The 27839-nt window shown below is 37.9% G+C and overlaps 1 protein-coding gene across 1 annotated transcript in view; it reads left to right on the top strand.

Annotated features, from left to right (window-relative positions):
* The window catches only part of MRPS27 (mitochondrial ribosomal protein S27), a 43673-nt gene that overhangs the window by 10884 nt on the left and 4950 nt on the right, over positions 1-27839 (top strand). The window contains exons 5-9 of the mRNA XM_057363768.1: positions 19798-19912; positions 20423-20501; positions 21772-21887; positions 24260-24362; positions 26524-26666. Coding sequence (XP_057219751.1) covers positions 19798-19912; positions 20423-20501; positions 21772-21887; positions 24260-24362; positions 26524-26666 — 556 coding nt within the window. The remainder of the gene's footprint in view (positions 1-19797; positions 19913-20422; positions 20502-21771; positions 21888-24259; positions 24363-26523; positions 26667-27839) is intronic.

Here is a 27839-nt window from a genome sequence, read left to right as displayed (position 1 = left end):
TAAAAGGGAGAGAATATTACGGGAATCTCTCACATGTAAATAGACTTCTTAGTCTTAATCTRTACCTGGTTAGTACATCGGTTAAAAGTACAGGATTTCTATCCTTAAGGACACATTTAATGGAGAGAATARCACCTAAAAAACAATTATGGTTCTTTACTGTTTTCCTAAGGTAAAATTCTCCTGCGGCTGCCGAGAGTACAGTTATGTGCATATCAGATATGATCATTTTTCATTGATACAGATTTCAGTAGTCTGTRTGGAGACAATAGAAAAGTATTGATGTGTCACGTGGCTTGTCTGACATGCTCTGGCTGGAATTTTTCTTTTGTGCGTCCCTATAATGCTGTTTTGTTTTGGTATTGCAAAATGCTTACTCTTCTGTGATGTTAGCATCAATTTTTAAAGAGACGTCCTTCCACCATTGATCCATTCAAAACTATTCTTAAAATAGGTGTGTATGTAGGTAGTGAAACAGCGTAGAGAGGTCTGTAATTCCTGTAAAAGTCCTAATTATAACAGCATTTGTTCTGTCAAATGAAAATAAGTGTTCTAGGTTCAGGATGTAGGAGATGTGATGGGTATTTGATTCTTTAGTTGCTCTTTACATTTTGTTGTTAGGCTGGAGTTAAAATGAAMGGATTTTTATAAAGATAGGTTTTTGCAGCTGGGAGGATGTTTGACAGAGAAAAATGTCATGTATAAATGGCCACACCATGAAACATAAATGAGGAGGGTAGAGAGGGAAAGTTAAGAAGCAGAGAAGCTTTGATGAGAAATCTCTTTTTCTGCCTTAATGAGTAAGTTGCAAGCACATTTTTTCTTTTATTTAAAGAGAATAAACTTCTAAAAAAAAGAAAGGCAGTATCAAGAAAAACTGTTTTATATCGGTTTTTTATGTTTTATCTCTTCTGAGGTATACAAATCCATTGCAAACAAATGTCATATATCTGGCCTGGTAAGTTGACTGTGTGTGCATTTGCCTGAACACAAATTATCAGAATKCTCCCAGTGTCCTGTGGTTTTCCCCTTAGCTGCTTGTGGAGTATAAACAAGGGAATTTGATGTCTCTCCCCAATGTTTGGTGCCTCTGGCAGTCTGAAGTGAAGGGTGATCAGTTCCAAGGGCCCTGCAAGGTTGGAAGATGTTCTTGGTACAAAAGGACTGCCTGTGGGAAGAATCAGAGGGAAGTAATGTCATTTCTGTGCTTGCACTGTGGGGTTTTCCTGGAGATGGGAGTGATAGAACTTGTAATTGTTATCTTTTTAGACTGAAGACTTTCCTTCCATTATGGAAGGCAGAACATAGTTTCAAAAAATAGTATTCTGGAGTATTACTGTAATGCATTTAGAGTCTCAAAATCAAATATAAGTATTATATTTAGACCTGTTTCTATCTTCTATCCTTTTAAAGTAGTAGATCTCCAGTCATACTGTCTCCACAGAGGATCTTGAGCTCTCAAGAATAGCTATGTGGAAACTACTATGCTACATTGTGGAACATGTCATTAAGATGGTAAAGGCCAGTTTGAGGCATGATGTAATCTGCTTTCAGTGCTCCTCTTTTTGTTCTCTTCTGAATACCTCCCCCCCTCTGTTAACCGTCAGACTTAGAAGAAAATCCTTTCATCTCCTAGGATCCCAACAAAAATTCTCATCAGAATGCAGAGCACTTTCAGCCAGATCAAAGATCTGCACTTCGCCTTACTTTGTCCTGTCTCACTGAGATGTCACTATTTCACACATAAGGTTGTTTTTCATATGATYGAAACATTAGCATAATGAAGAGAGGTTTTGTGATGAGGTAACTGCTGATTTTGTATGTAGGTTTTATGCCAACAAAGATTTTTCAATGTGTGTGAAAGCAATTGGGGAAGTTTTTTTTTATGTTGAGATTCCTCAAGAGAATTTTTAATTGCATCAAACCCATGACCCATTGTGTAGAAAAAAGTCTCCCTGTGTAGAAAAAAGTATACACACCATCTGAAAAATGTGTTTGAGCATKCACATGCTCTGCAAATTCTTGCACAATCTGTCTAGATATTTTATTACTTTTCTGTGATTGGTAATTGCTTTTTCTAAAAAGAGAGCTATTTCTGTAGTCTTCAGGATTTATCACTTGGGATCCATAATTGATGGTAATCATAAAATAGGTCCATAGCAAATTATTAGAAGTTATTCTTAGATGTACTGTTACATCTAAAAATCATAGAATTATTTAGATTGGGTGGTAGTAAGTTGCAGTTTGGCGGCCTGTTTTCAGCTTTTCAGTCATTTTGGGACTGTGGTCTCTGTACATATGAAAATGTGCTTATTTCTAATAATACCAATGTATCACTAGTTAGGCAACATTGCATGCAAAATAAAGTTTCACCTCCACCTATATTTACATATCTGTTCTCTGGGTGCARAAATTGCAGTTTTACTTTCATGCCAGTCAAGCAGTTTAGTGTCTGGAAAAGTTGTTACTCTTAAGTATTGTTTATAATAAATTATCACCATGGACCAAAAAAGAAGTGTTCCTACATTATATTTTCATGGCATTCATTCTCATTGATATGATATTTTATTTCTGTATATAAATCTGCAGTACATAATGAATACCAGTTCCAGCACAAGTAGGAAAAGAGGAGATGTAGATACAGTCCTGTAATATGTTTAATTCATCCTTTGAGATGTTTCCRTTGTAAGGCTGTAGGTTGAAATGGACTTCATTAGCTGATCAGGTCTTGGTTTTCAGTGCCTCCAGAGAAATTTATGGATTAAAAAAAAAAAAAGGTATAAAAAGAAATGAGTCAGAAGTACCTGCCTGTTATTCAAGTTATGCAGCAGTTATATTTTGAAATGATATTGAGAAGTAGTGGAAGCATCTTRGAGAAGAATATACTTTGTAGGCAGAATGGTATGTTTTACCAGTTTGAATACCTGCCTTAGCTGAGCGCTCCAAAGTAAGTTCATTTGCGAAAAATTTGGGCTGCACTTCAGTAGGTAGGGAGGCACAAGGAAGGGAAATACCTGAGATGTGCCTCATTAGAATATCTACTAATTTTCATGTGAATGGCAGAAATACCAGTATTTAGTGCTGTTCCACTGTGACTGCCAGCGTGTAATGCTGCTTTATGTGAAGAAATAYTGGTCGCTGCCCAAGCCAGTGCTGCCAGGTGTAGGGACTCCAATGTGCTGCTGGCTCCAGCATTCACTCATTTCTGCGCAGAGTGGCACATGTTCTTACACTCACTGTCATCCTTCACAGTTTCTCTGTCCATTGTTTGTCACAGTCYGAACTGCTGGAATATTTGGAAAAAAAAATTTAGTAACTACATTTCAGAACTCAGAGCCAAATTTCAGCAAGCCTTATCCTGTAACCACTTCTAATTTCAGTGTGCTCAGTGTAGCATGCTGTGAAGTGCAGGAAAACTGTCAATAAAGACAGAATACTGAAGAGCATTCAGAAAGATCTTTTCCTGTAATACATGCCTTTTCAGTCATCTGCTTTTTGCAGTTCATCTGTCCTTTTGTAGGTACTTTTCTTTAAGCTTGGCAGAAAAKGGACAAGAATTTTCTCAGCACTGCATATGAAAGCAYAAAATGTTGGAAGACTTTCCATCAACACTAATTTTTTTTTTTATTTTATTTTGTTGTGTAGCCAACACTAGAAGGATAARCATTTGGATTTTAAGAGCTTTATATTTAAAACAAAAGGAAATCCTACATTCTTCTACAAACAGAATCTGTCCTCCTCCTCCACAATATTTTTGAAGTCAGTAGAAAGAAAAGGCCCGTCAGAAATTTGCAGCAGTAACTTGGTCCACAGTCCATGTGGATACATTTTTAATTTATATTGGAAGACAAGCTTTCATTACAAATCTTGGAAGAAAATACTGGCAGAATTTCCTTATCTTTCACCCAGCATCTTTGTTGCCAACAGCTCAAAGTTTCCAGTCTAGTAGCTTGCTTTGAAATAGTCTGAAGTACGTGACCAGATCTCAGCTGTTGTACTCAAATGTTGAAGGAGAAAGGGCAGTTTTGTCTTAGAGCTTGACCCATACTCTTCTTAAAGGCCARTTTTGCTATATCTGACATTCCAGAAGTTTTTAGCAAGGCCCTGCATGAGCAAAAACCTGTCTGGAGGCAGATTATGTTTTAGAAATACTGCAAGTCTAGACAGAGGTCAAATGCAGCCAAAACCAGAAAGCAAGCTGTTCATATGAATACAAGTGATCAGGACATTCTGAAACTTTTTGTAAGCTTCAGAATTTAAAACAAGCACAAGCAAAGATCTGTTGCTTTGCTAGCTTTAGTTAATGACTAATATGACTAATAATTGTAAAGATACACTGGGGAAACTCCATCTGGCTTCCCCTGCTAGGAATTTCAGGTTCCACTACAGCCCCTGAGCAGCAACAGCAGTCGAAGTCAGTCTCCAATCCCATGTAAATAGAAGAAAAAAGCATATGAAGGTAATGTTTCTGTTGAGTTCCCTCTCTATTAACTTTCCTAAACAGTGTTAAACAGTGCAGCAATTGTTTTTCTTTCAGTTGTGTTGAAAGTGGCAACTACCAGCATAATACCATAAACYCATGAATTTTTGTGAGGCTTACAGCCACAATCAAAACTTCCCCAGTCCCTTGGCTTGGAACTATTAACTTTGTGGTGATTGCATCCATCAACCTAAATCATTCCTTTCAATGATGCAAGTATGTATTTCCTCTTTGGATCAAAATAACAGTATAAAAAATACCTGTAAACTACTTGTTACTATCAAATCTTGATATCTTGTAGACCCTGCCCTATTGCAGGTAGGTTGATTAGAATTAGTAGTATTTGAATTGTTGACTTCATTTCAGTTTAGATCAGCAAGCAAGAAACCTTAATTCGGGTAAAATATTTCAGTAATGTTTCATGTTTATAGTTTTAATTATCTTTTTTTTGAGAAAGCCCTATTGCCGTTTTCTGGCAACCCTTCAAAGCAGTCTCATTTCTTTGGAGGTATTGTACTCAGTTTGGACCACTTTCTTAGTGAGCAAGGAGACAATCTTGTGGAGATACTTCCAAGGTTAGCAAATATTTAATTACAGGTTAGGAAGTATKTAATTATTTTATATATTTGATTTTCTTTTTTAAAAAAAGAGAGAAATGTTTACCAGAGTGTTATTYTTCCTGATGTGGGTAGCTTTCTTTGAGAAAGAATCTTAAATGAAAGTGTGTTCTGCCAATTTTGGCATGAGTTAGTAAACATTAAGTATATTGGATAGAACATGGAAAACATTTAGAACGTGTTTTATCTTTAAAACTTAGCAGTATCGGAAATCTTGTTTTTATTTGTTGAAGTAACAGATTCTCAATATGTCAGGATATTTATATTTGTAGATGCCACTTTTTATTCCTGTTTTATTTTAGATGTGGTAAGCATGCATTCCTGCTGGTTTGAGTTACATATTACTCATAATTGAGCTGAACTAAACATGATGTATAAGAGTCAGGAATATATTGTGTTTGCAGCTGTGGAAAGAACAACAGTTATTAAGAATTCTGTTTTCAGTTGCTTGGCTTGTAAACTTCTCTAGTTTTGTTATTCTGCTTGTGAAGCTACCTGTATAATACATGTTTCTTGGGGAAAACAAATATATTGAATACAGACTTTTATTTGTGGGGCTTGTGAGCTGGTTTGGTTTTTTTAAATATGAATTCTGTTGATCTTTTATTAGCTTTAATTGACAGAATTGTAGTGCTGATTAGCACTGGATTGTGGGGTAGCCATTTAAATGAAATTACTAGGCCATTTTAACTTCATCTGTTCTTACACAGCACACATGACATAACATGACAGGTTAAAGATGGGAGAGAGCAGTTACATATATTTTGGAAAAATCAGGTTTTTGTGCTACTGCAATCAGCATACTCAAAATGCTGAACGGTTTAAATGTCACAMACAGAGAGCRAAGTATGAAATCAAAAGGCTTCCAGACCAGGCAGAAAATTTCTTAGGAATGTCAGTGATCGTGATTCTTTTACTGTAATCAGTAGTAAAAGAAAGAATAAAGTCGTTTCTGAGGTAAGTTGAGATGTTACTTTGCTGTCATCAAAGATGGCTTTTCCAAGGAGTGAATCAGGGTGTTCCTGGCCTACATGGACTGTGCAAGCAATTGTGGATGAGTTTTTGACCAGAACAAGAATTTTACTGAAAATGGAGTGAAGATACACAGTAAATAGTGTTGGCCTTCAAATGTCCTCAATCTGGGAACAGGAGTTGCATAGCTTGCCATAGCTGTTAGTTGAAAATACATCTTGGGTTAAGTGTACATGTAAAGTTGATTCGGTTGCCAAGATTTAGTTTGTATGTTCTGTTATAATTGTTTTCTCTTATTTGTAACTAAAGGAAGGCTTATAAGAAAGTGGGACTGGACATACACTAAGTGTATGTTTTGAAACRCTCCAGGGCATATAATACGATAGTTTAACGTGGAAAGGGATGTTTATCTGTTTTGCTAATTTATTTTTCTTTTCAGTATTTGAAGAAAAAATTTTCCAGGAGACTCGTGAGTGCTAGTAAGACCTATACAAGCATGACATTTTTGGTTTTCTACCATGGAARTGGTATCTGCTCTTGCAGGGTGCATGGAAGCAGAGGTGGAATCAAAGTGTTGCTGACATTYTGCTGGCTGAGAATTCAGATTGTGCACCACACTTATTAAAAAGACTGTTCGTATGCTTGAATGATGGCAAGTCATGTGCTGGTTTATAGGGTAGACTGTTGGAGAGAAGGATAAAGACATTAAAATATGTTTTCCTGTTGTACTTCAGCCARCACATGAAATACAGGCTTATGAACTATTTCAGGGAGAACATCCCTTCATTTTATCATATTTAAGAAAAAATCCATTTGATCTCAGTTTTACATCATTGTTACAAACAATCTTACTGTATTTCACAGAGCTTTTAAGATGAACATGGTTTGATCAAGTACATAAAAAAGGAACTACACCATGTTACTGGACTTCTAGTAGCCCAGAGAAGTGTTTTGTACTTTGGTAGTAACACTGAAGATATTCAGCTTAGTAATATGGTCCAAGTAGAATGATCCAGTATTAACTATTATGCTTGGAGAATATCTGTGGTTTTGATGCACGTTGCTGCACTGTATGTAGTAACAGATAGCAGGTATGAATCAAGTTTCAGAACGTGAAAGCCTTTAAAAATGGAAAGAACATTTAAGATGACCATGTTAAGGGATGGAGTAATGCACCACACTTACTGATCTGATCTTATTTCGTTCTGTTATACTCCCATTTTAGATAAAATGGTTTTATAACCCAATCAAAATTATTGTGACAGGAAGAAGGTAGATTTACATTAACATGGATCTTCCTTTAACTTCTAAATGATTTGGCATATTAATTTTCAAATAGCTGCCTTTTTATTAAAAAAAGATGTTTATGCATTTGTAGGACTGAAAATATTATGTCAACAATCAATAATCAAGACATTTAGAAGATTATCTGATTATGTCCAACATACTGTAGATTTCTTTTTGGCCCCAGCAATAAAAAAATTTGAAAAGTCAACTGTGTTGCTCTGTTCCAATGGTTCTGTTTTTTTTCTAAATAATTCCATCTTCAGAAATGTCCAGAAATGTTAGAGTGCGGAACAAAAATGAAAATAAGTAGGAACATTTATTTAGCTGGTGTATCTGCTTATTTCACTGTGTCTGTGAAAAAGTGTTTTCCCTAAGGACAGGAGCTTGATTGCAGACAAACCCACAAAACAATGCTTTGCTGTAATTGAATAGAATATTATTGAATCAGCAGATAAGCAAAGGTCATGGTTTAACATTTTCCTGGGGTGATTTCTGAGGTTATTACTCTTTCTYATTGTTTACCAGAAGAGGGAAATGAAGGTGCAAATTTCTGAATATAAGATGCTCAGTAGCAAAATGAAAAAAGAAACCAAACCAAAACGAAATGGTCATTCAGAGTGCTTTCTTTTTGGTTGGTTGGTTGGTTGGCTGGTTGAGAGTTTGTTGGKTTTTTTTTGTTGTGTAAATGCTGCTTTAATAGTAAGCTATTTTTAAAGCTGTTTGCTCCAGATAACATACCTGTATTGTTTGCTGGAATGAGTCCAGTTCCATTTTCTATCCTTCTCTGTACGAAGCACTCTGCTCAGTTACCTGCAACTGTTCCTTCTGCCATAGTCCCTGGTACCTCTTTCTGTTTCTGACCTTTACTTGGTAAATCTTCAGTTCCTAATTAGGTTGACTAATCCCTGAATAATCCCTTTCTTACCTTTCTTTTGTGGGGTGGAAGAACAGTATGGGTTTGCGAAAAGGTTGGATAGAAGTTCAAGCCTCTCTTATGTGCTGATTATATCCCCTCACCTTTTTCCAGAAATCCTGATGTGTCCTGTATCCTTGAAGGAGAATGTCCCCAGGCTTTTCAGCTGCCTCTTTGTCTCCCCTTTGCCACAATCAGTTTGAAAGCCTGCAGGGACTCAATTAAATGCAGTCATTTCAGAAATAATGCTGTGGCTGCTTTCAGCAGTTGGTTTCCATCTTCACCACTGATGCATCTCTGTGGGAGGCTGAACTGCMCATCCTTGAAAGGTGCTGGGGTTGTCCTTKCCTCCCAGCTTTCATCTTTATYAATGCTCATGTGCATGTATGGTGTGCCAGGTCCTCAGCTGATTGAGGCAGGTCACTGGTAGCTTGGAGGAACTGTGTGTTGTCTCTGGACCAGGTGAGGATTAGACCCAGAATCTAGTTCAGGGAGCATTTAAGCAGCAACAAAGAATGCTTTCTTGGGTTTGTTGTTAAAATTGGAAAGGAATAAACAAAAGAGCAGCTGATRGAAGAGCCTGTTTTCTCAGCTATAAATATATACACAGTAATCGTTCCTTTCTCTTGCTGAAAAGTGAAAAGGGYTTTGTTTGTTTTCCTCCCATCCCACTCCCTTCACTCTAGAACTTGTCAGGCTGAAAGTGTACAGATTTTTGGCAATGAGATTTGCAAGCAGATTGCCACCTTTACTATTAATGTCTTTATTTCAAAGACCTGTGCAACTTTAAAGCGGCCTTTAATCTCTAAAGCCAACTCTATGATCATCCTCTTTCCATTGTCATTAACTTAATTCTGGTCTCTCATCTGTAACTACTGCTTTAATTTAAGAAAAGGGAAAAGTACTCTTTTCTTGAGAGTTCCATTAGAAGGTGAGTAGGGCTGGACTAAATTGAACCAGWGGCTAAATAAATGACCAGTGACAGCTGGATGCAAAATGGACACCATCTCACTCTCCTTGTCTACACGGCCTGTGCCGAAGCTGGCAAACCAGACTGGCTGCTGCTGTGTCTGACTGGGGATGGATGAGGTATAACAGCTACGATGAGAGTGTGCCAGCAGAGCATGTGCAGCAGGAGTGATACAGTCCACTTTAGTCTAGCAAAAGGATTTGGGTTTTTTTTGTCTTCCTTGAAGTTACTGTCCTGCAATGATCACTTCTTTTTGCCCGGATTAAGTCATAAAACAGCAGGTTCCTCTTACATAACATACTATTGTARTGTTTTGAAAGTCATGATTCATTGGAGAAATGAAGCCAGACTGAAACATGTGTAGTACATAAATGCACATAGTTGTAGTATTTCTTCTACTCTTCTGTCTCCTGTGKTCTGTACATCATGGCATGTATAAGGGCTGTGTACCATGTCCTGGAGACCTGGTTGCTTGTTAATATGAGTTTAGAGCGTGAATACCAGATCAGAGTAGACCACTGTAACAGGGCAAAGCAGCAGGTCGACCTGCCTTGCATCGTGGGCTGATCATCAGCAGAACCAAATACAGTAGTGAGGTATCATGAGTGTTCTGACTTGGAAGTGACATGTCAGGATCATCGAGCCCATCTCCAGGCTCTGCAGAGGACACCCCAACAATTTCCTGAGAGCATTGTCCAAATACTTGCTGGCAGGATTGATGCTRTGATCTCTATAACTAGCAGTCTTGGCTGTGTTCCTGTCTCAAAGGAGAGAAACTACAAAGTACCCCTTTGCATTGTGAAATCCTCTGCCTGTATTTGGTAGCATGACCTCATTTTAGTGTGCAGCTTGTAGCTACCTACGCAAGGGAACATTTGTCCTATAGTACATGCAGTTCTTAAAGAGAGGTACCTCCTGTCTTTCTCTTTAAATAACAGATCCGATGACACAGTCYTTTTTGAAAAGAATAAGATTAAATCATAGCTGGTAAGAGCCCACAAATTTCAAACTGCCTTACAAAATGCTTGAGTTAAGTTTGCCATGTTTATCCTTGATTTACTTACTGTTCCTTGTGATTGACGTAGGTAGTGAGATAAAGGACATTTCTGTCTCACCGGTGTCAGGAGAAGTTAGATATACTAAAGAGATACGCTAACTAGATGCTGCAAAAAGGACTTGAGCATTTTTTGTTAGTCATTGCWAAAAGTATTTTTATTAGGAAGATGCATGTTTGGAAGAAAAATAAATACCAGTGTTTCTTATAGAGACATGAYGTGGAAAGTAAACCGATTAATGATGCATCTCTGTGGGAGGCTGAACTGMACATCCTTGAAAGGTGCTGGGGTTGTCCTTGCCTCCCAGCTTTCATCTTTATTAATGCTTGGTAGCCAAGCMTGGTAGCCTGGTATTGGCCTGGTAGCCAAGACTTTGTTATGCACRAGTCGTTGACCTTATGGAAGTGGYTGTCTTTTTATCAGTGGCTGTGGCTGAAACTACAGGTATCAGAGGTTTTGTCCTCTTGGTAGGCGTTTACATTTAATATGAAAACCTTATTTAACTTGAGAGCTCAGGTGGCTCTGCCTCCCCTTCACTCCTGGGATACATAAGGAGAGCAATACACCAGGAGACGACTGTAGCAGTGAAGAATGGAAAGAGGACAGGTAGGGTCAAAATTAGGCTAATTTGAGCTATGTGCGTGTGGCAGCAAATCTGAAAAGGTAAAACCTGATTGSTGCATATCTGTTTGTGAAGTGTTTGGCAGCAAATGCAAGGTTTGGCTCTTCCGTTGCCTGAGCTGGTTACTAAGATCCAGTTGCTGTTTGTATTCCTGAAGCACTGTCTTGCCAGCACCTCTGTTTTTGCTCTGGTCGCATGTGGCATGAAACTGAGTAACTCCGCAGAATAAACARTTTGGCTTATACACTTTTGTATTGCAGTCGTTGAGATACTCAATACAGAAATACATCATTTATGATCTGTGCAARTTCAACTGTGATCAAACTGAAAGGTGTCAAGGGTTATGTCAGAGGGTGTAATGTTACMGTAGTTTGAAGCTAATGTGTGATGTATTTCTGGGAGCTGTTTTGTGAACCATAAACGATTTGAGTCAAATAAATGGAAAATGCAACATGGTTACAATGTAGACTCCAGCTCTCAGTGTATTAGGTCTCTTARCAAAATTATGTTAATTTTGCCACAGGTTAAATTTACACTGTTTATTAGACATTATGAAAAAGTTGCTGTTTGCAAATACCATAATAGCAAAGCCAGAGCCACTGCCAGTGTCTGTTAAAGGCTGAGGATTTTTTTCTGCCATAAAATCAAAAGTCATTTGCTTTCCTTGACAGCAGTTTTTATGCAGACACATAAACTATGCCTATTTAATATGTGAAAGGGGTGTTCTGTTCTAGTTTAAGCTTAGTGCTAAAAGGCAGAAACACCAGAATGTGTGATTCAGTTCTCCCTGACACCGTTCGAACTGTCAAAGAACTCAGAGTCATTGTTTTGTCTGTATGGAAAGCCCTTGCTGCTACATCTCTGTCCAGCTTGGTTAATGGTTACTGGAAAGCAAGCTTCACTGTGACATCCCTGCAGTAGTAGGTGGCTAAGAGATGGAGGTTTTTTTGAACATCTAGTAATTTATTTTAAAGAAATAAATTGTCTAATGGCCTTTGAAGCAATTTAGTCCCTAAGATGATACAACCTTATAGTTACCTGTGGTTGAAGAAAGTTCATGACGTAAGTACTATATGGTATAAAAGATTTTAAACTTCCCAAATACAACTAGTGGGGACTACCTTTTTGCTGGAAATGGAGTCTTGAGTGGGAGATCTCTGTCTCTTAGCAAAGTRAATGGGGTATGAAGGTGATAACAATAACTAACAGAAATTCCAAGCAGGCATTCTCAAACATTTGCTTTTCATTTTGAGAAATAAGTTGGTAAGTTTTGTACTACCTTTGAGACAGGTAGTACAGGAGTTTGTTGAGGTAATGATAGGCATAGCTGAATTAGTAGAATGGTAACAATTAAATCAGTGCTTTACTCATAAATACTTTTTTTTACAGCCTTTTGTTAATCAGTTTTCAGAATCCAGGTAAAAGCATCCAGCAGAATTGACCCTTAGTTGAGCTTTGAAACAGGAATTTTATCCTGATGTATATAGAAATTGCTGAGATTAAAAAATTTCCCTGAAGCGAGAAATGTAGTATCTTTTATGGTTCTTAATTTGTCTGTTTTTGTATGCCAGGATACCAGAAAAAGATATAATTAATGGAAGAGTTGGCTTTAAATTACGTTTTATTATGGTTGCATGGGGACAAGGAAAGGCACTTGAGAGTATCTTAACAGAGTCACTATAGCAACAGCTCACTCCATTCTCTCTATTTTCTCAGCCTGTGATACTTTCTATACAATATTAGTGACATTTATATTCAAAACCAATCATTTAAACTGTAAGTCCAGAAGTACTTGTCACAGAGAGCGGTGTCCTTTACAGTCAGTAGTTTGGGGACATGTCGGGCTTTTTATTAGTGTTATTATTATGACACAACCGTTTCTAATTAACGATTGCTCTTTCAGTGTATTTCAACTTTATGGTGAAAACAGTATAGATTCTTCATGTGTATGAGAAGAAAACAGGATTTTTCCTCACTGTCTTTTTTGAAAGGAGTGGGAGAGGTGAAGGGTGGTGGGTAACTATTGCCTTGAGAAAAGGAGAAAAATATAAGTACTATATTCAAAAACATATTTATTGTTTCCTTCATTACAGTTCATATMATCTTTCTGTTAAGTTGAAAAGGGGGGTTGCTTTTTTCTCTGTTTGCATTTTAAATAAAACTGAATGTGATGAATTCCCTTTCTTCATGAAACTAARCCAGGCATCACCACCTTTTCTTGGTAGCCATATTCTTTCACCTACAAGTCATGCTGAAGATACTCAACTGGCCATTTGTAATGAACTAGCTAGTGACCTTCCCTTTAACTTGGAACAAGAAACTGTGTTGATACTGGATTTTAAAATGCGAAGATCTTGCGTTTGTAGCTAGATAAGGCCTGTGACTGATGTCATCTTATTTCAGATTAGTCATGCAGAGCATGTTCAACCAAGCTGATAGAGAGAAATCCTGATTGTCATTSTTCTTGGAAGTGAACTTTCATTGGAGTTCTGCCAAAGAATAYATAGTTCTGAAGTACTTTGAATCTACACAACTAAAGGAGTTTTTTTTTTGAAACATATTTAACAGCCTGAAAGAGTTTTCTCAGGGACAAATTTACAGAGTGTATGTTGTGTGAGCCTCGTCTTTGCTTTTTCAATCTGGCTATGAACAAGAATGAAGGTTTGATGTGTTTAAAGTGAGCCTGTGGGCTACTTAAAATAATTGAGTAGTCTAAAGGATTCCTCATCTCTGCTTTGCTAATGTTTCTAGATGGGTTCAAGGCTGCTTGATGGAACATGGTGGCAGGAGGTTAGAAGAGAAGCTCCACTGCAGTTCTGTTATGACTGCCTCTGGATGGAAGGACTGATAAATAATTCAGGTGGTTTTCAGGAATAACAGTAGTTGTTTAAACTATTACAATACCAGGAATACCAATAAATTCCCTCAGACTTTGCCATAGGCTCCTTATCTGTTGTAGTACTATTTATATTTTGTGTTGGTTCTTACATCTATTTTTGAATAAGCAAAGCATTTCTTTCATGCCATGTAAACTGCTTGTCCATTCGTATATTATTTTGAAATTTATGAAATTCAGGATTTTGCAACTCTTTGATGATACTGTTTTTTCTTTTAATGTAATAAGGCTCATTCCTTATATTTTACTCACAAAGGTGCCTTTAATTCATCAGAAGGAGGAACAGCATTTAGCAATAAAAGAAGCTGACAACAATGGGGAGAAATGTTTGTTCTGTCAGAAATTCAGCCTGTCATTTGTTAATCAACACCAAAAATTGTCAAAACTGGTGAAAGCTCTGATATGTATTGTTAGAAAGAGACTTTGTGAAGCTGAGCTTTCTGTGCATGAATGTGGTTTTGTGCAATGCAATAGCTACCCTGAAACTACTGAATGGTGAATTTTCTCCCATCAGTTTTGGAAGAGGGAGGTTACCCRGGTGATATCCTGAGTATTCCTAAATAATGGTGTGGTATATACTTCTACCCAAAATATCTCCTCTTCCAGATCTAATCTTATTACTGAGCCTAAGGGTTAAGAAAAAGGTGAACCTGTTACATTGGAGGGAACAGAAATAAAAGCTGAATATGGTATTACATGAAACAGGACCTGATAGGAAAAATATCCTTTGAGTCTCCTGTTCAGCCTTTATGTTTGACTGTGCTTCTGTAGTTTCTCCATATTTGATTATTTAGGTCTGTTTTGGGGCCATCATCAGACACTCATCAGTGGTGTAAGAGCTCTGTGCAAGTCTTGARCAAAAAATGCTGTGCATGGACTATGAATTCATGTGGGGGTGAAGAGAGCTTAATTTAGAAGAATTAATTTTAGCATCAAAACAGTCAAGTTAAATTAGTTTAAAATAAAAGATGAGGAAAGTAAATTAAAATAAAATAGGGGCTGAATGTGTTTTTTTAAGGAATCTTCAAACTAATTTTCTACTTCTGTGAGATTCTGCCTCAACCTTAGACTATTCTCTGTCATAGTTGTCACGTCCAGTTTTTTAACCTATCCTATTACTGCTTTTGGGAGTCGATTTCTTATTGTATACATACTACATGAGTATTTTAGCACAAAAGCCCTGTGTTCCCWCTGTTTTTGAGTGTAGGCAGTTAATATGTGAGTTATTTCCTTTAGGACTAGTATGTTTATACATTATTTTTTTTAAGGATTTATACGAAGAAGAGTAAAGGCTAAAATGGCAAGTGAAGAAGAGATGGAAAAATAAAGTTCTGTCCATGATTAAAAGAAAATTTCTGTCAATAACAATTGTTTTTCCAGGACTGTTTTCTTTGACACTGATGYATGAGCAATGCCTCTGGGTCCATTTAAAATGCAGATGATTTTCCCCAGGGCCTGTGGCTTGAAATGACGAACAAAGAAAGAGTTTTGGGTGACAGCCTTCCAGTTTCCAAGCTAAGTCTGCCTGGAATCCATTTGATCATTATGCACTGTAGCTGAAAAAATGTGCCTGGGAAGAAAAAACATGGCACTGCCAAGATGCTTCTCAGCCCTGTATGACTCATGTAAAATATGGAGTTGCTTCGGATTGATTCCATTGAGAGAGCTTTCTCCTGGTTTGCAAGGGATGCTTCCTACTGTATTTATTMATTTTAAGTCTCTTTACATTTTGCTTTGGGACTTTTTAGAATTTTAACTGGATGAGGAAAAATCTGGCACTCTCCCTTCCTGATGAAACTGTATGAACATGCAGACCCATATTTCTCTCTAGTCAAAAACGTAGGATGTGTGGATCATTACAAGGTACTTTCTCKTTAGGTCAGGTAAAGCTGGAGAAAAGGGTGGATCTCTTCTTTYTATTTCACAGATGAGGGGAGAATGGGGAAGAGAAAAAAATAATGTCTWGCACAAGGACAGCTTCTGGCAGTGCCAGGAATTGGACTGACCCATATGAAAGCCACAGAGTACAAAATGGAAGTTTTGATCAGCTAAGAATTGGAGCAGATCTACTGAGCTGGCTTTTCCTGTATACTACCAGGCAGGAAGAGCAGACCAGGGTTCTTCCTCATGGTGTGTTACTTCTACAGCACTTTCTCTTCTGRTATCCAGCAAATTTTCCTTCACCATCTTCCTCCTTTATGACTGTCCCCACAGCAATGAACTGCATTCTGCCAAACCTGGGGAAAAGAACACAGACCAGCAAGGGGTGGTTCTTCTTTGCTCTCAGGTTTGCTGTATTACATCCCTTGAGAAGACGAGGTGTGTGAAAGCAGCACTAGAGTGCATCACCACTTGATGGCACCAAACAAAATTGCAAGAYTGAAATAAATAAATAGGGCAGGAACTCAGCTTTTCTGCAGTGTGTGAAGGCGCCAATATAAATAAGTCGTGCTTGCTGTAGTAGTACAGCACTCCATGAAGCCCTCTCAGCATCTGTTAAACTTTTTTATTGTTTGGTTTCTTTCACACAGCATGAGCACCCCAACCAGCACTGATGTAAATAATGAGCAATAGGACTTTATGCAGACTTTTATACCATAGTAAACTGAAAATGTATTCTTAGCCTAATGGGCTGGCCTATTTGTGAGCAAGAGAGTGTACTTGCTTGGCTAAAAATGTTCTGGTTGTCTTGTGCTGAAGCTGTAGACTCCCTGTATCTCTTTAAGTTACAATCATTTTGCRAGTACTAAGCAACTGTTAGTGAAAATGAAGTTTCTGGACTGCATCGTTTGAACAACTTTTCACATTTAAGAGAATTGTAGAGTATTGCATTGTGTAGTGTTAGATTCATAATGACCTTGATATTTCAGGATCTCCTTKTATCACAGATATTTCTCTTTTTATTCCCCGTGGAGGCAGATGTTCTCAGTTCAATGACTGGAAGGATGACCATATTGATTCTTTAGCCATTAACATTAGAGTGTACCAACAGGAAAYTTCCCTAATACTGTTATAGTTGCTTGTCTTTTCTGACCACATTATAACAATCTTGGCTTCTCAGGTTTTTATTAGTTCACAGAAAAATGAGTTTCAGCTTAAGGCATCTGCAAGATAACACTCTGGTCTTTCCTTTATATACGCAGCAGTTGCTAGAGGCTTCCTGTATTTAACTCATTCTGAATCCTCTTTTTCTGTAGTTTTAACTTCCTTCTGTCTTTTCATCTGTCCCTGAACATATTGCCCTGCTTAATTATATCCTGTTTGGTGGACACAGAGAAGGAGAAAGATGTTAATGCTTGTCAAAATGATGAGCAATCTCCTCTTTTTCYTGATTCCATTTTGAGTACAAGTGCCTGCCACAACATTTGGTTGGTTTGTCTAGGTTAACTGTAAAAAACAGATACTCTGTTGGTTTCTCTTATCAGCTAGTACAGTAGAGACTGAGCTTATCCCAACATTATGTGGAGCAGAAACAATTAAAGATTGTAGTGTAGCTGTTTCCTTTTCACATCCAATTCTCTTACCACCTCATGGATTTATGGAGGGGTTGAGGGATCTTGTACATGCATGTATATTTCATTCATGCAATGGTCCCCTCTCTTCAATACCATGGAACTGATTTGTAATTAACTGTTAGAGTTAATTAGGAGATTACTTGCCTGAGAATCTGTTTGCTTTTCATTTGCACAGCACCTAGGGCAAGTGAGACCTGATCTGAGCATRAATATCAGCATAAACATCTTAATAGTAATATAAATACCGTAACTGTTTCTGAAAAATCCTGTGATCRTCATCACACACAGATCCATCCCAGCCCTATAAAAGCTGATGTGCAGGGTTTTTACAAGTTTCTATGATATGCCTCTGGATTTTGTGAATATCAATTCCAGCAATGAGTGTTGACTGAGGATCAGTTTAGTTCTGTTTCTAGACTGTATTGCATCCCTGTTAGCCCTTTTGCTGTCCAAGTGCGATTTTATTTTGAAATCTAGAAGGTTTCATTACTGTAAGCTGTAGCAATCCCAAGATGCAGGAAGTGTTGGAGTGCTCTCTCTCACTATGGTGTACTCAAGTGAATAAATACAGCTCTGYAAAAAGTTGAATATTCAAATGCATTAAAAAATCTGGTTGGGKTTTTTTTTGTTGCTGTTTTTTGWATACTTGTTTTTATTTTGTAAAGATTGTGTCAATAGAAAGCCTAAGTATTTGAGAGCATCAGTACAATATTTTTTGAAAGACAAGTCYGTTGTTTTCCACTTCTGAAACAATATTAACCATTTAATCAAGCTTTAAAAGATGTTGGCAGCTTTATTGCTAGGTGCTGGTGTTCCAGCTTGACCCTTCTTGAATGCCTGGTGAAGGAGTCTGTTGCAATTAAATAGCATTTTCATCAAAGTATGATTAAATCCAAATTCCTGTAACTGATACTTCCAGATAGCATTATTTGTCCATGATACAGGACTTTAATGAAAGCAAATAGACATTCTTTCTACTCCCCGTGTTTGAACTCCAGAGGGGAAAAAATGGAAAGTAATTACAGCAAAAGAATGGAAGCTTATAATTTAATATTCAAACATGCTTTTCTTTTTCTATTAAATTCTAATTTAATGGGGAAATTTCATGTGCTACTTACAAACTTACTTTCGTGTGCTACTTACACGTATATTTAGACTCTGTAGTTGTTTAGCTCACTTTTAGCATGGATGTCGTCTTTGTTCAGAAGGCTCTCTAGTCTGCGGTACTTTTCCAGGCTTGGTCATCTGTGTAGCCCTCGGTGATAGACAAGAGATTTGCTGAGGGGGAAAGAGGGTTGGTGGCCACGTTAATCTGATAAACGTTCTGGAAAACATGCTCACTCAGATGGAAGAGTCAGCCCTGCCTCTAAATGGTGCTGCAGCTTGGCTTGGGGCTGCAAGCATCTGCACATGAGCCTAGCTCAGTCATCGATGTTCTTTACAGAAAGTGGCATTCACTTCTGTGCTGTGGACTGAGATCTGTTTTCATTTGAACTGAGAAGGATTGCATGCATCTCTTCACATGGGGGTGTGAAATTCAGCTCCGGACCAAGGCAGCTGGACTCTTAGCTGATTTTTGAGTGTTTGCCAAAGCTAAAGCTCCACGTGCTTTTTGTCACCATTTTATTGAATATGGAGCAAAACATGGATGACTGAATAAGGATAAAGTGAAATTAAAAGTATTCAGTTTTACAAACTGGTTGAGCACTGGAATGGGTTGCCTTGGAARCCTGCTGAAGCCATGGCATGAGGTGTCTCAGAATAGGTTAAACCAGTGCAGAGGGGCAGGGAAGGGCTCTCCAGCAGAGTTTCTCTGTGCATGAGATATGTCTCACTGATGAAGCATTTCTAAGCCAAATGGAGCATGCAGCAGCCCAGGGATGACCTGTGCTGAGGCATAATGCATTCTTAAGTGGTGAAGTGAGGCTTGATTTAGAGAGTGTGGAAAACACTAGATTTCATGAACTCCAAGGTTTCAGGCTCAGTTATGTTTTGATGTAACTCTGATATCTGCTGATGTCATCACTTGTATCTCTTTGACAAGCCCAGCAATATTAYATAACATCAAAATGTTATACAATGCAGTGTTTTGCAATCGCAAGGAAAAGGTTAAAAAATACTACAGTGTACATATCAGTCTCAGTTGGCCTTCATAATTATACTGAATTGTTAATTTTTGGTATTCATTTTTTCAACTAAAAAGCAGTAGACTTTGTGGAAAGTAAGCAGTTTAAATATAATGCCTTTGTGAAAAGGTCAGCTTCTGTTTTGTGCTTAATATTAATTTGTAAAACTTTGGTTTCTCTTACTTGACAGTGCTACCTTGGAGCTCTTTTGGTAGCGGTGATTGACTGCAAAGTTAAACATGGAGAAACTCACTGAGTTCATGAATGATTATTTGTTGATTACAGAATTTGTTTTTGTGGATAGCAGACCCATACTGTCACGTGGACTGTTTTATGATCTTTAGGTTTCGGCATAGCCCAAATGCCTGGTACTTGAGAGACTGGACCATTCACAGCTGGATCAGACAGTGCTTAAAATATGGTGCTCAAGATAAAGCCTTATACACAATAAAAAACAAGGTACGTTTTACCAAGGAAGAGCCATGAATATATTTGATGGGCTTTTTGATTTAAGTGTGGCTTGACTGGAATCCCTGTTGTGACCAGGTCGTGTGGACTGTGGTTTTAAGTTCARATTTCTTTGTCAAAATAAAAACTACTGTTGGATTTGAATTTTAGCTATAAGCTTTTTACAGCTTTAAAATCCTCTCTTTTTCTCAGAAAGCATTTTGGTCTTAAATAGTGTTGGTGACCAAAGCATCCTAGATGAAGGGAGGGCATAAAAACATGATAGATAGTGCTCTTCCTGGTCTCAAAGGCTCAGATAAAATGCCAGACAAATCCAGTGCCTCAGAAGTTGTAGGGCCTACATTGCAGGAACCATTCTAATCTCTTGTGTTGCTTGACTGTACATTGCAGCAGTGTGCAGTGCTGAGGTTCTGCTCTTTCTGGTATCTCCAGTATCTCAGCTGTACTTGGGAATATCTGAGCCGCACATTTGCACATACTGAACTTGTTTTCCTTCTTCAGGTTCAGTATGGGATTTTCCCAGATAATTTTACRTTCAATATTTTGTTGGACTGCTTTATAAAACAGAAGAAATACGAAGGTAAGAAAATACATACCAATAATGCATCCTTTGTAAGCTTTTGTATTTACAGAGCTGTTCTTTGAATTAAAAACCTTGAGCCATATTTTTGCTGGAGCCATCATAAAACACAACTTCATCTTCCTTTAAACTGTTTTTGTGCATGTTTATGTCTCGTTTCTGTTGAGATTTTATTCAATTTACAGTTTTGAAACTTGTGTGATTCACAGTTTTTCCTGTTATTAATCCTATTCCAAGTGTAAACCATCATCTTCAGTTACAAGTCTGACGTATGTGGTAGTGACATCATAGGAGTTATTAGTGACAATTAATTAGAATGTTACCAGAATCAAAATGCATGTTGGTATTCATCTTGCATACATTTAGCTGTTCAGAAACCTATGTATCTTAACTGTATAGGCTTTCTGTCTGCCACTGGAGCAAGCCAGCTATGCTGCATTGCCATTTTGAGGCTACTTTCATTATTGACTGTTTAAATATTTGGATGAGTAATCCTCTCATGTTTGATGACAGATATTTAAGATTATAGTTTCATTTCAGGTTTTCTAATACTGTAGGCTTGCAGTAAGCTTTCCTTTGTAAAAGTTTTTGTTATAAAACATATAACTGAAAGGAACTGAAAGATTTTGGTAAATGACAAATTAATGCATGCATTTATTTTATTTTGAGACCCTCATCTTTGAATTCCCCCATATTTTATCTGCGTTTCTTTTCCAAATGAAGCTGAAGGCCTTTTGTTTAGCAAATTGTCCTTCCTGGCAGGGAGTGTCACTCAAACTCCCTGTAGAGCTCCTCCAGAGTGTTGTTTGCTGAATAGAGACTGCTGYGGGTGATCTGTGACAACATTTCTGCTCCTTTGTACTCTCCTGTCACCCTAAGGCTAGTGAAGTTAAGCCACTCTTCTCTTGTTTGTAATAAAAACATGAAAACTAAATAGTTTAAATTTTTTTTAATGTTACCAATTGAAGAGCTGAGGAAAGAAGAGCCAGTTGATGAGTATAGAACTAAGATGATTTTGAGACCTTCTTAGCTGTAGTTTTGTAGTTTTGCTATTCAACCCCTTTGTCCTTCTTGCAGTGTGTTTTAACAACACTGAATAAGAATGAATAAGACTAATTCTGWTGGTGTATTGGAGTTGTAAGAAAGTTTAACTTTCTCCCTAGGTATTTCAAAGCATACTACAGCAATAAAGCATTAGTGAACATGAGTGGGTGTGAAAGGCAGGTACGTATTGAGGGCTTTGCTGATTATGTATTGTTTTCCTTCACAGATGCTATGTCAATAGTAACAGAGATCATGCTCCAAGAAAGTTTTGATGAAATATCAACACAGCTTCTTTCTCTCTATGTTTTATACCAGTACCTGGCAACCAAGTCTGAGCATACGGTAAGCTGACCACACTCTAAACAATATACAGAGCCTGTGCTTCCAGTGTTGTGGTGTAGTCAGTGGGACATTCAATCATGAGTGTATTTTATTTCCCCTAGGTTTACCTGGGGAAAAAAATGCTCCATTTCCTCATTAGTTTTGCAACTGCAGTAGAAAGGAAGAAAGGAAAAAAGAAACAACTGAGAACYATCAAATCACTTGTCACCACTTTTGCTCCTTTGTCTGAAAGGGAGGGTGTTTTAAGATTTTCAGATGTATGTATGCCCATTTGAAGGACATGAATTGATACTGCAGTTTGAAGCAGACTCCTATCAATAGCCACAAAAAAGCCTGTGTCATCTATTTTATAGGACCCTGTTAAGCTGAGTGTTGCTTACCATTAGAGCTTGATAATAATGATGTTACAGAATTACATAGCATTTTCTCTAGGGTTTTTAGTATCCCATTTGGTTTTGGGTGTATTGCTTCTTATACATATTTGTTTTAAAATTAAATTTGTTACATTTCTCCTGTCTCCATGGATTGGGGGCTCATTACTAACAGTTTCCTTGCTTAAGGCCAAAATGATAGTTCAGGGTCTCAGAAGTGGCATTCTGCTTTTGCAGAAGGGGCTCATTTAGTAAAGGGCTTTGCCATGATCATTGCAGGAAGCTATTTTTCRTATACTGTGGCACAAGCTTTCAATAGCATATTGTCATCTATAAAGAAAATACTTGGAGCCTCCATATGTCCTTCAAAGCATCTTACAAAATGCATTTTACAGATGCCTTCAGGTTTTACCCAGTTGGGTTATAATTTTGGTTTTTACCAAAGAAAACAAATGCACATTTAAGGCATTTTACCCAWTGGATATTCTCTTCATTCCCTAGAAATCAGGCATTTTTAACTCTAGCTTGGGGTCCAGTAGTCTGATGAAATTGTTTTTAACTTGGAAAATTAAAGCCTGGACAATCTGTCTGTATTAGTCCTTAGTGTGTGTAGCAGTATTGATAGGAAGCTTCCATTTCTCTTCTGTCATACACATCACTGAAAGCCTGATTGTTCTTGGCTCTCTCCAGAAAGTTTCCTCCTTTACTGTTGCAAACAGCCCATATGATTCCTGCTTTCCACTTCAGGGGTGGTAGCATTAAACATTTTCCAATTAATCTAGCTCCTGGAGCTAAATGTGTTAGYTCTCAGGAGAGCCACTGAAAGCCCTGTTTTTTCAGTTGGATCTGATATTTTTGTGATATTCACCTGGAGTGCTGAATTCAGCACTAAACAGCACTGTTCTCTTGTATCTTTTTTCTGATTTGGATAAATTCCTTGCTTGGCAGTCARGTGGTAGTATTTTTTGTGAAGCTCCTTTTAACACCTGAATGGACACACAGAAAAATGCCGTGCCTTGAAAAGACATCTCTGGATTGTGAATTAAATGAGAAAGTCAAAATTCCATGTTTTTTAAGACTCAGGGCTTTTTTCAGACATCTTCTTCACTTCGCCAGGAATATTTCTTTCAGGTCGTAAGGTAATCAAGATGCTGAAGTATCCTGTCCAATGTGTTAAGGGAGCCAGACTTCCTATAATCTGTGCCCTTTTGTAGTTTTCATCATTTTCTCAGTCACTGAAGTTGTTAACTCCTTTCACTTTCAGTAAAGAGACATTTGTACTTGCTGTTTTTGCTCCACTGGTCATGAAAAATTGGCTATGCTATGCCATAGCTAAACAATATTGACATTACTCTTGTGATTATAATGCAGTTACTGATAGAGTGCCCTTCTTTAGCCATCARTGGTGGTCTGGCTCAGACATCTGGTACATCTCTCTAGCTGGCAAGACAGCTGTACTTTTAATCCTGTGGCTTAGGGGAGTATTGATGAGTTGCACATTCTCTTTTCAAGAGCAGATTTTGGACGCAAGGTAGCCATTTTCTGCATATTCATCTCTCAGCATTTTCCTCTTCTAATGAGGGATAGTGGAGTATGTATCTTGCCACAGACTTTAAAGAAAAGGCTGCGGTAGCACAGAAGCCGTGTGATGTTTTTGTTCGGCAGTGTGAGCCTGAAACAAGTGGTAGGACATACAGGACAGTGACAGAACTTGGCCAGTATAAATCAGTGTAACCTTCTGTCCTAAAGGAAGTGCACTGCTTAAATAACTTCCATAATAGCATGCATAATTTCAAGAACTCACATTTTATAGTCTTCTGGAAAGAATCATTCCTCAGTACAATTCCTCAGGACAGACATACTGTAACTGAACACCAGACATGTTCAATAATTTCTTACTGTATTGCTAAGAAGTGATGAAAGCCATGCGTGCTGTCTTTGCTGCCACTTTATGTGTGTGTTTGTTAAGGAGCACTTACTTAACTTATACGTTATTTGCAGTGGGAAGAAGAGAGAAATCTTGGAGCATCGCTATTGCTAACAGGTCTAAAGCAAAGTAACACTGTGGGTTTTAGCTCCCAGCTGTATGGCTATGCATTCCTTGGTAAGTTTCATCCCCTCATTATCATTTCTCTCTTGTCTTCAGTGGCTGAATTAAATTGGCATATTTACTTTATTAACATATAATCAACGAGAAGGCAAAGGAAAAAAAGGTGTGGAAGGACAATTTCAGCATTATGTGTGAACCTGTTTTGTGAGCCTGGAGGGTAGAAAGGATTTGAATAGTACACCCTTCATCAGACAGCTTCAGAACCAACTTTAGGTCTCCCTTCAGGTTTGGGTTAGATGCTGAAGGAAAGAAGATATTCTTAAATAACAGTGGGATTGGTTTGTTGATTGACCAACAAATTTAAAAACATACCATAAAAGTACATATTTCCACTAATTTTGGATGCATTTACAGATGCCACAAATATAAGGTTATGAACGAAGCATAGACACTTTTTTCTGGTTAGCGAGCATCTTAAAATAATCCTTAAATYTTAGGAGGATGGGAGAGCAGAGCCTGGAAAACACTGTGTTTAGAACTTTTACTAGTCACTGCACAGTGAATGATTGGGTTGTGAACAGCAGATAGCAGTGCCTTTATCCTGTATSTGTTCAGAAGCCTGCACTGCTAATAGAATTAAAGAGAAGTTAGATCAGTGTATAGTCAGAGTTGGAAGGGAGGGAAATGGGGAAGCAATTCTTGAATTTCCTCTAAATCTTTAGTGGAATATGGTGCAAATAGGTTTTGTTCTTCTCTGCAAGATGATTATTTACTAGAAAGAAAGTAAATAATTAATGATTTATTGTAAATTTGTGTTCCATTACTGCATTATTGAGGATRATAAAAAATGAATTTGTACTTAAAATGTCACCTCAAAATACAATGTGTGGTGGCAGTTAGGATGTTGATTTGCATTTATTATTACTGTAAAACAACTCATTTTCAGTCCAAAAGGGAGATAAACTTGAAAACTAATTTGAAAGCAGGATTTTTCATAGCGTTGCAGTTTGTAATCCAATGGAGATACTGATATAAATACTGGACAACTTTGCTGTCCAGTTGGCATTCGGTTTGAAGAGTTTTAAATGTCATATAGATTGGTGGAATAGTGGCTGTATTTCAAAAATGCACTTCACTCTTGTCTTTGAACAGTAGTGCCTGTTCCATGACATTCTGTAGATCAAAAGCTAGTTACTTGTATGTCACATATTCCTAAGTCTTGGCAACACTAATGGCACTGACCTCTCAGAGAGTGAAGGATGTCTACAGGCACACGGTGGCCTCMAGCTCAGCAGCTATTTTAATTTAACCATGGTCCATAGGCTTTGTAGGTGCACTTATTATCTTGCTTTTCTTAAACTGTTCTCTTTCGCGTAAAGAAGGTGTTTTTCATGGTTTTGTGTCACTGTTGCCAGAGTGCAAATTGAATTGAGAGTGTGGACACAGCTCCCATAAGCTCCACTTGAARTGGTATTATCTCTTATGTTGACAGTGACAGAAACAAACCCTAAGAGTGACAATCACTATAAATTGCATCAACTACAATGTGCATTTCTTCAATTATGCAGGAGTTTCATGTTCTCACAGTGATTACTGTGAGAAGAAAAGCCGCATTCTAGGTGATGTGGCTACATCACAGGTCCTGCTAAAATCAGTGAGCACCTTGTTGCACGGATTGTCTTACATCGAGAACCAAAATTTACTTTTTGGGATGTTYCCATACATTCTTAGAAGCCCCAGCAGAAATAGGGGTACTTATCTGTGTACTTGGCCGTAACATGGACTGCAGTGTATGAGTAAACTGTAGAGGCCACAGATGTAAATCCAGAGAATCAGTKCACACATGCTTCACAGTCAGCTGGAAGCTAAGAACACATTTTTCTGAGATCTTCGGMCATCCTTGTCCAGCTGCTGTTACAAAGGCAGACAACCAGGAAACCTGGCCACTTAGTCTCATTTCCATCAGGGCAAAATTTGTATGTGAGGGTGAATGGGAAGGTACCAGAAACATGCACATAATAACATGAAGTTGAACAAARGAAGGCGCCTAATAAAATAAGACAATGGAAGTTCTATGAGAGCAACTTTGTAGAAAATGTTTTTACCAAAGAAAGCAAGACACTTGCTCTCACTTCCTAGAAACCAGAGCCCGCCAATCTGTTTCYGTTAAGACTCTGATGTTGAAGGACTAACAATAAAGTGTGTTTTTACACAGGGAAGGTGGAGCTGACTAAAGGTCTGAGAGCTGTATACAACCTAATGCCACTGATGTGGACACCTGGATATTTGAACAGAGCCTTGCAAGTGATGGAGAATGTGGCTTCATCACCAGGGGACATCAAAATCTGTAAAGAGGCTGTAAGTATAAAGGCTGTAACCCACTGAATAAAGGGAGTTTTATATAAAACAATCTATTGTAAAACCTGTGAATCCTGTGCCTTTTTAATGAAAAGATGCCCTGCAAACTTCAGAGGCCTTTGCAAGATAGGAAAAGTAATGTTTAGAACAGAATCACTGCTTCAGTTAATGAGCCAGTGATAATGTCTACTGGCATGTCCTTGGCAATGAGTGTKTGTTATTGCCACAGTCCATTTAAGTATGTTTGTTAAGCCTTGTCCTCCCTTTAGAGACACCTGGGTCACGGGAATCACATGTCTGTGGGGATGGGAAGATAGCGTTCTTTGTCAAGTTTTTGAAATTGCTCAGAGACATACTTCTTATCAGTGAGGGGTGAACTACCACATCTTCTTACTCTCCTGGCCAATTGCATGTATTCTGTTCCCTCTGGGGATGACCTGAGTGGTAGTGGTCCAAAAAGCCAACAGAAGTTTCTAGATGATTTGTACTGCCCTCAATCAAGGAGGGTGGATAGATTCGGTCCATTTATGARAGCAGCACTAACTAATGGACTTGGAGCTTAGGAGTGCTGTGGAGAATCAGGCTGATCCTGGAATCTGATGGCTTAGGAGTAACTGAAGATATCACCACGGCATAGGCTGTAGCATAGAAACAACTGAAGYCTTTGCTCCTCTTCTTGGTACTTTTTCCTGAAGGTATCTCTGGTGATGGGAGCCTTCTTTTTGCTCATGTCACTACTAAGCTTGCAGTCTGCCCTGACAAAAGTCCTGGCCTCTGCAGGTACTCCTATCTACTGCTCTATTTTCTGAACCTTCTCGTGTGTAATACTGGACAGTACAAGTCAGGGCACATTGGTGACTTCCACCATTTTGAGTTTTCTCTTCAGGTGTGTGGTTTTAAAGGTATCTTTCTTATTMCAAATCTAAAGAACTCAGCTTAATACACTTGTGATTTTTTTCTGCTTACAAACCCTAAACAAACCCCCAAAAGATAAGGAAATCCTTATCTTGCTCTGGGTTGTAGATGAACATTCTACTGTTGAAACGAGGCTATATCTGTCTATAGTCCATTGCAGCATATCCACTGAAGATCTTATCCATCTGCATACTGATACTGTAAAAATAGTAAATGCTAGTAATACCTAGTAGAGGTACATTTTACTTTGTTCAGTGA

The sequence above is a fragment of the Malurus melanocephalus genome, unplaced genomic scaffold (assembly GCF_030028575.1).
Source record: "Malurus melanocephalus ecotype Western Australia unplaced genomic scaffold, MMel_1.1 scaffold_31, whole genome shotgun sequence".
Taxonomy (NCBI): Eukaryota; Metazoa; Chordata; class Aves; order Passeriformes; family Maluridae; genus Malurus; species Malurus melanocephalus.
Note: the sequence above shows the minus strand (reverse complement) of the source record. Positions and strands in the feature narration are given on the sequence as shown.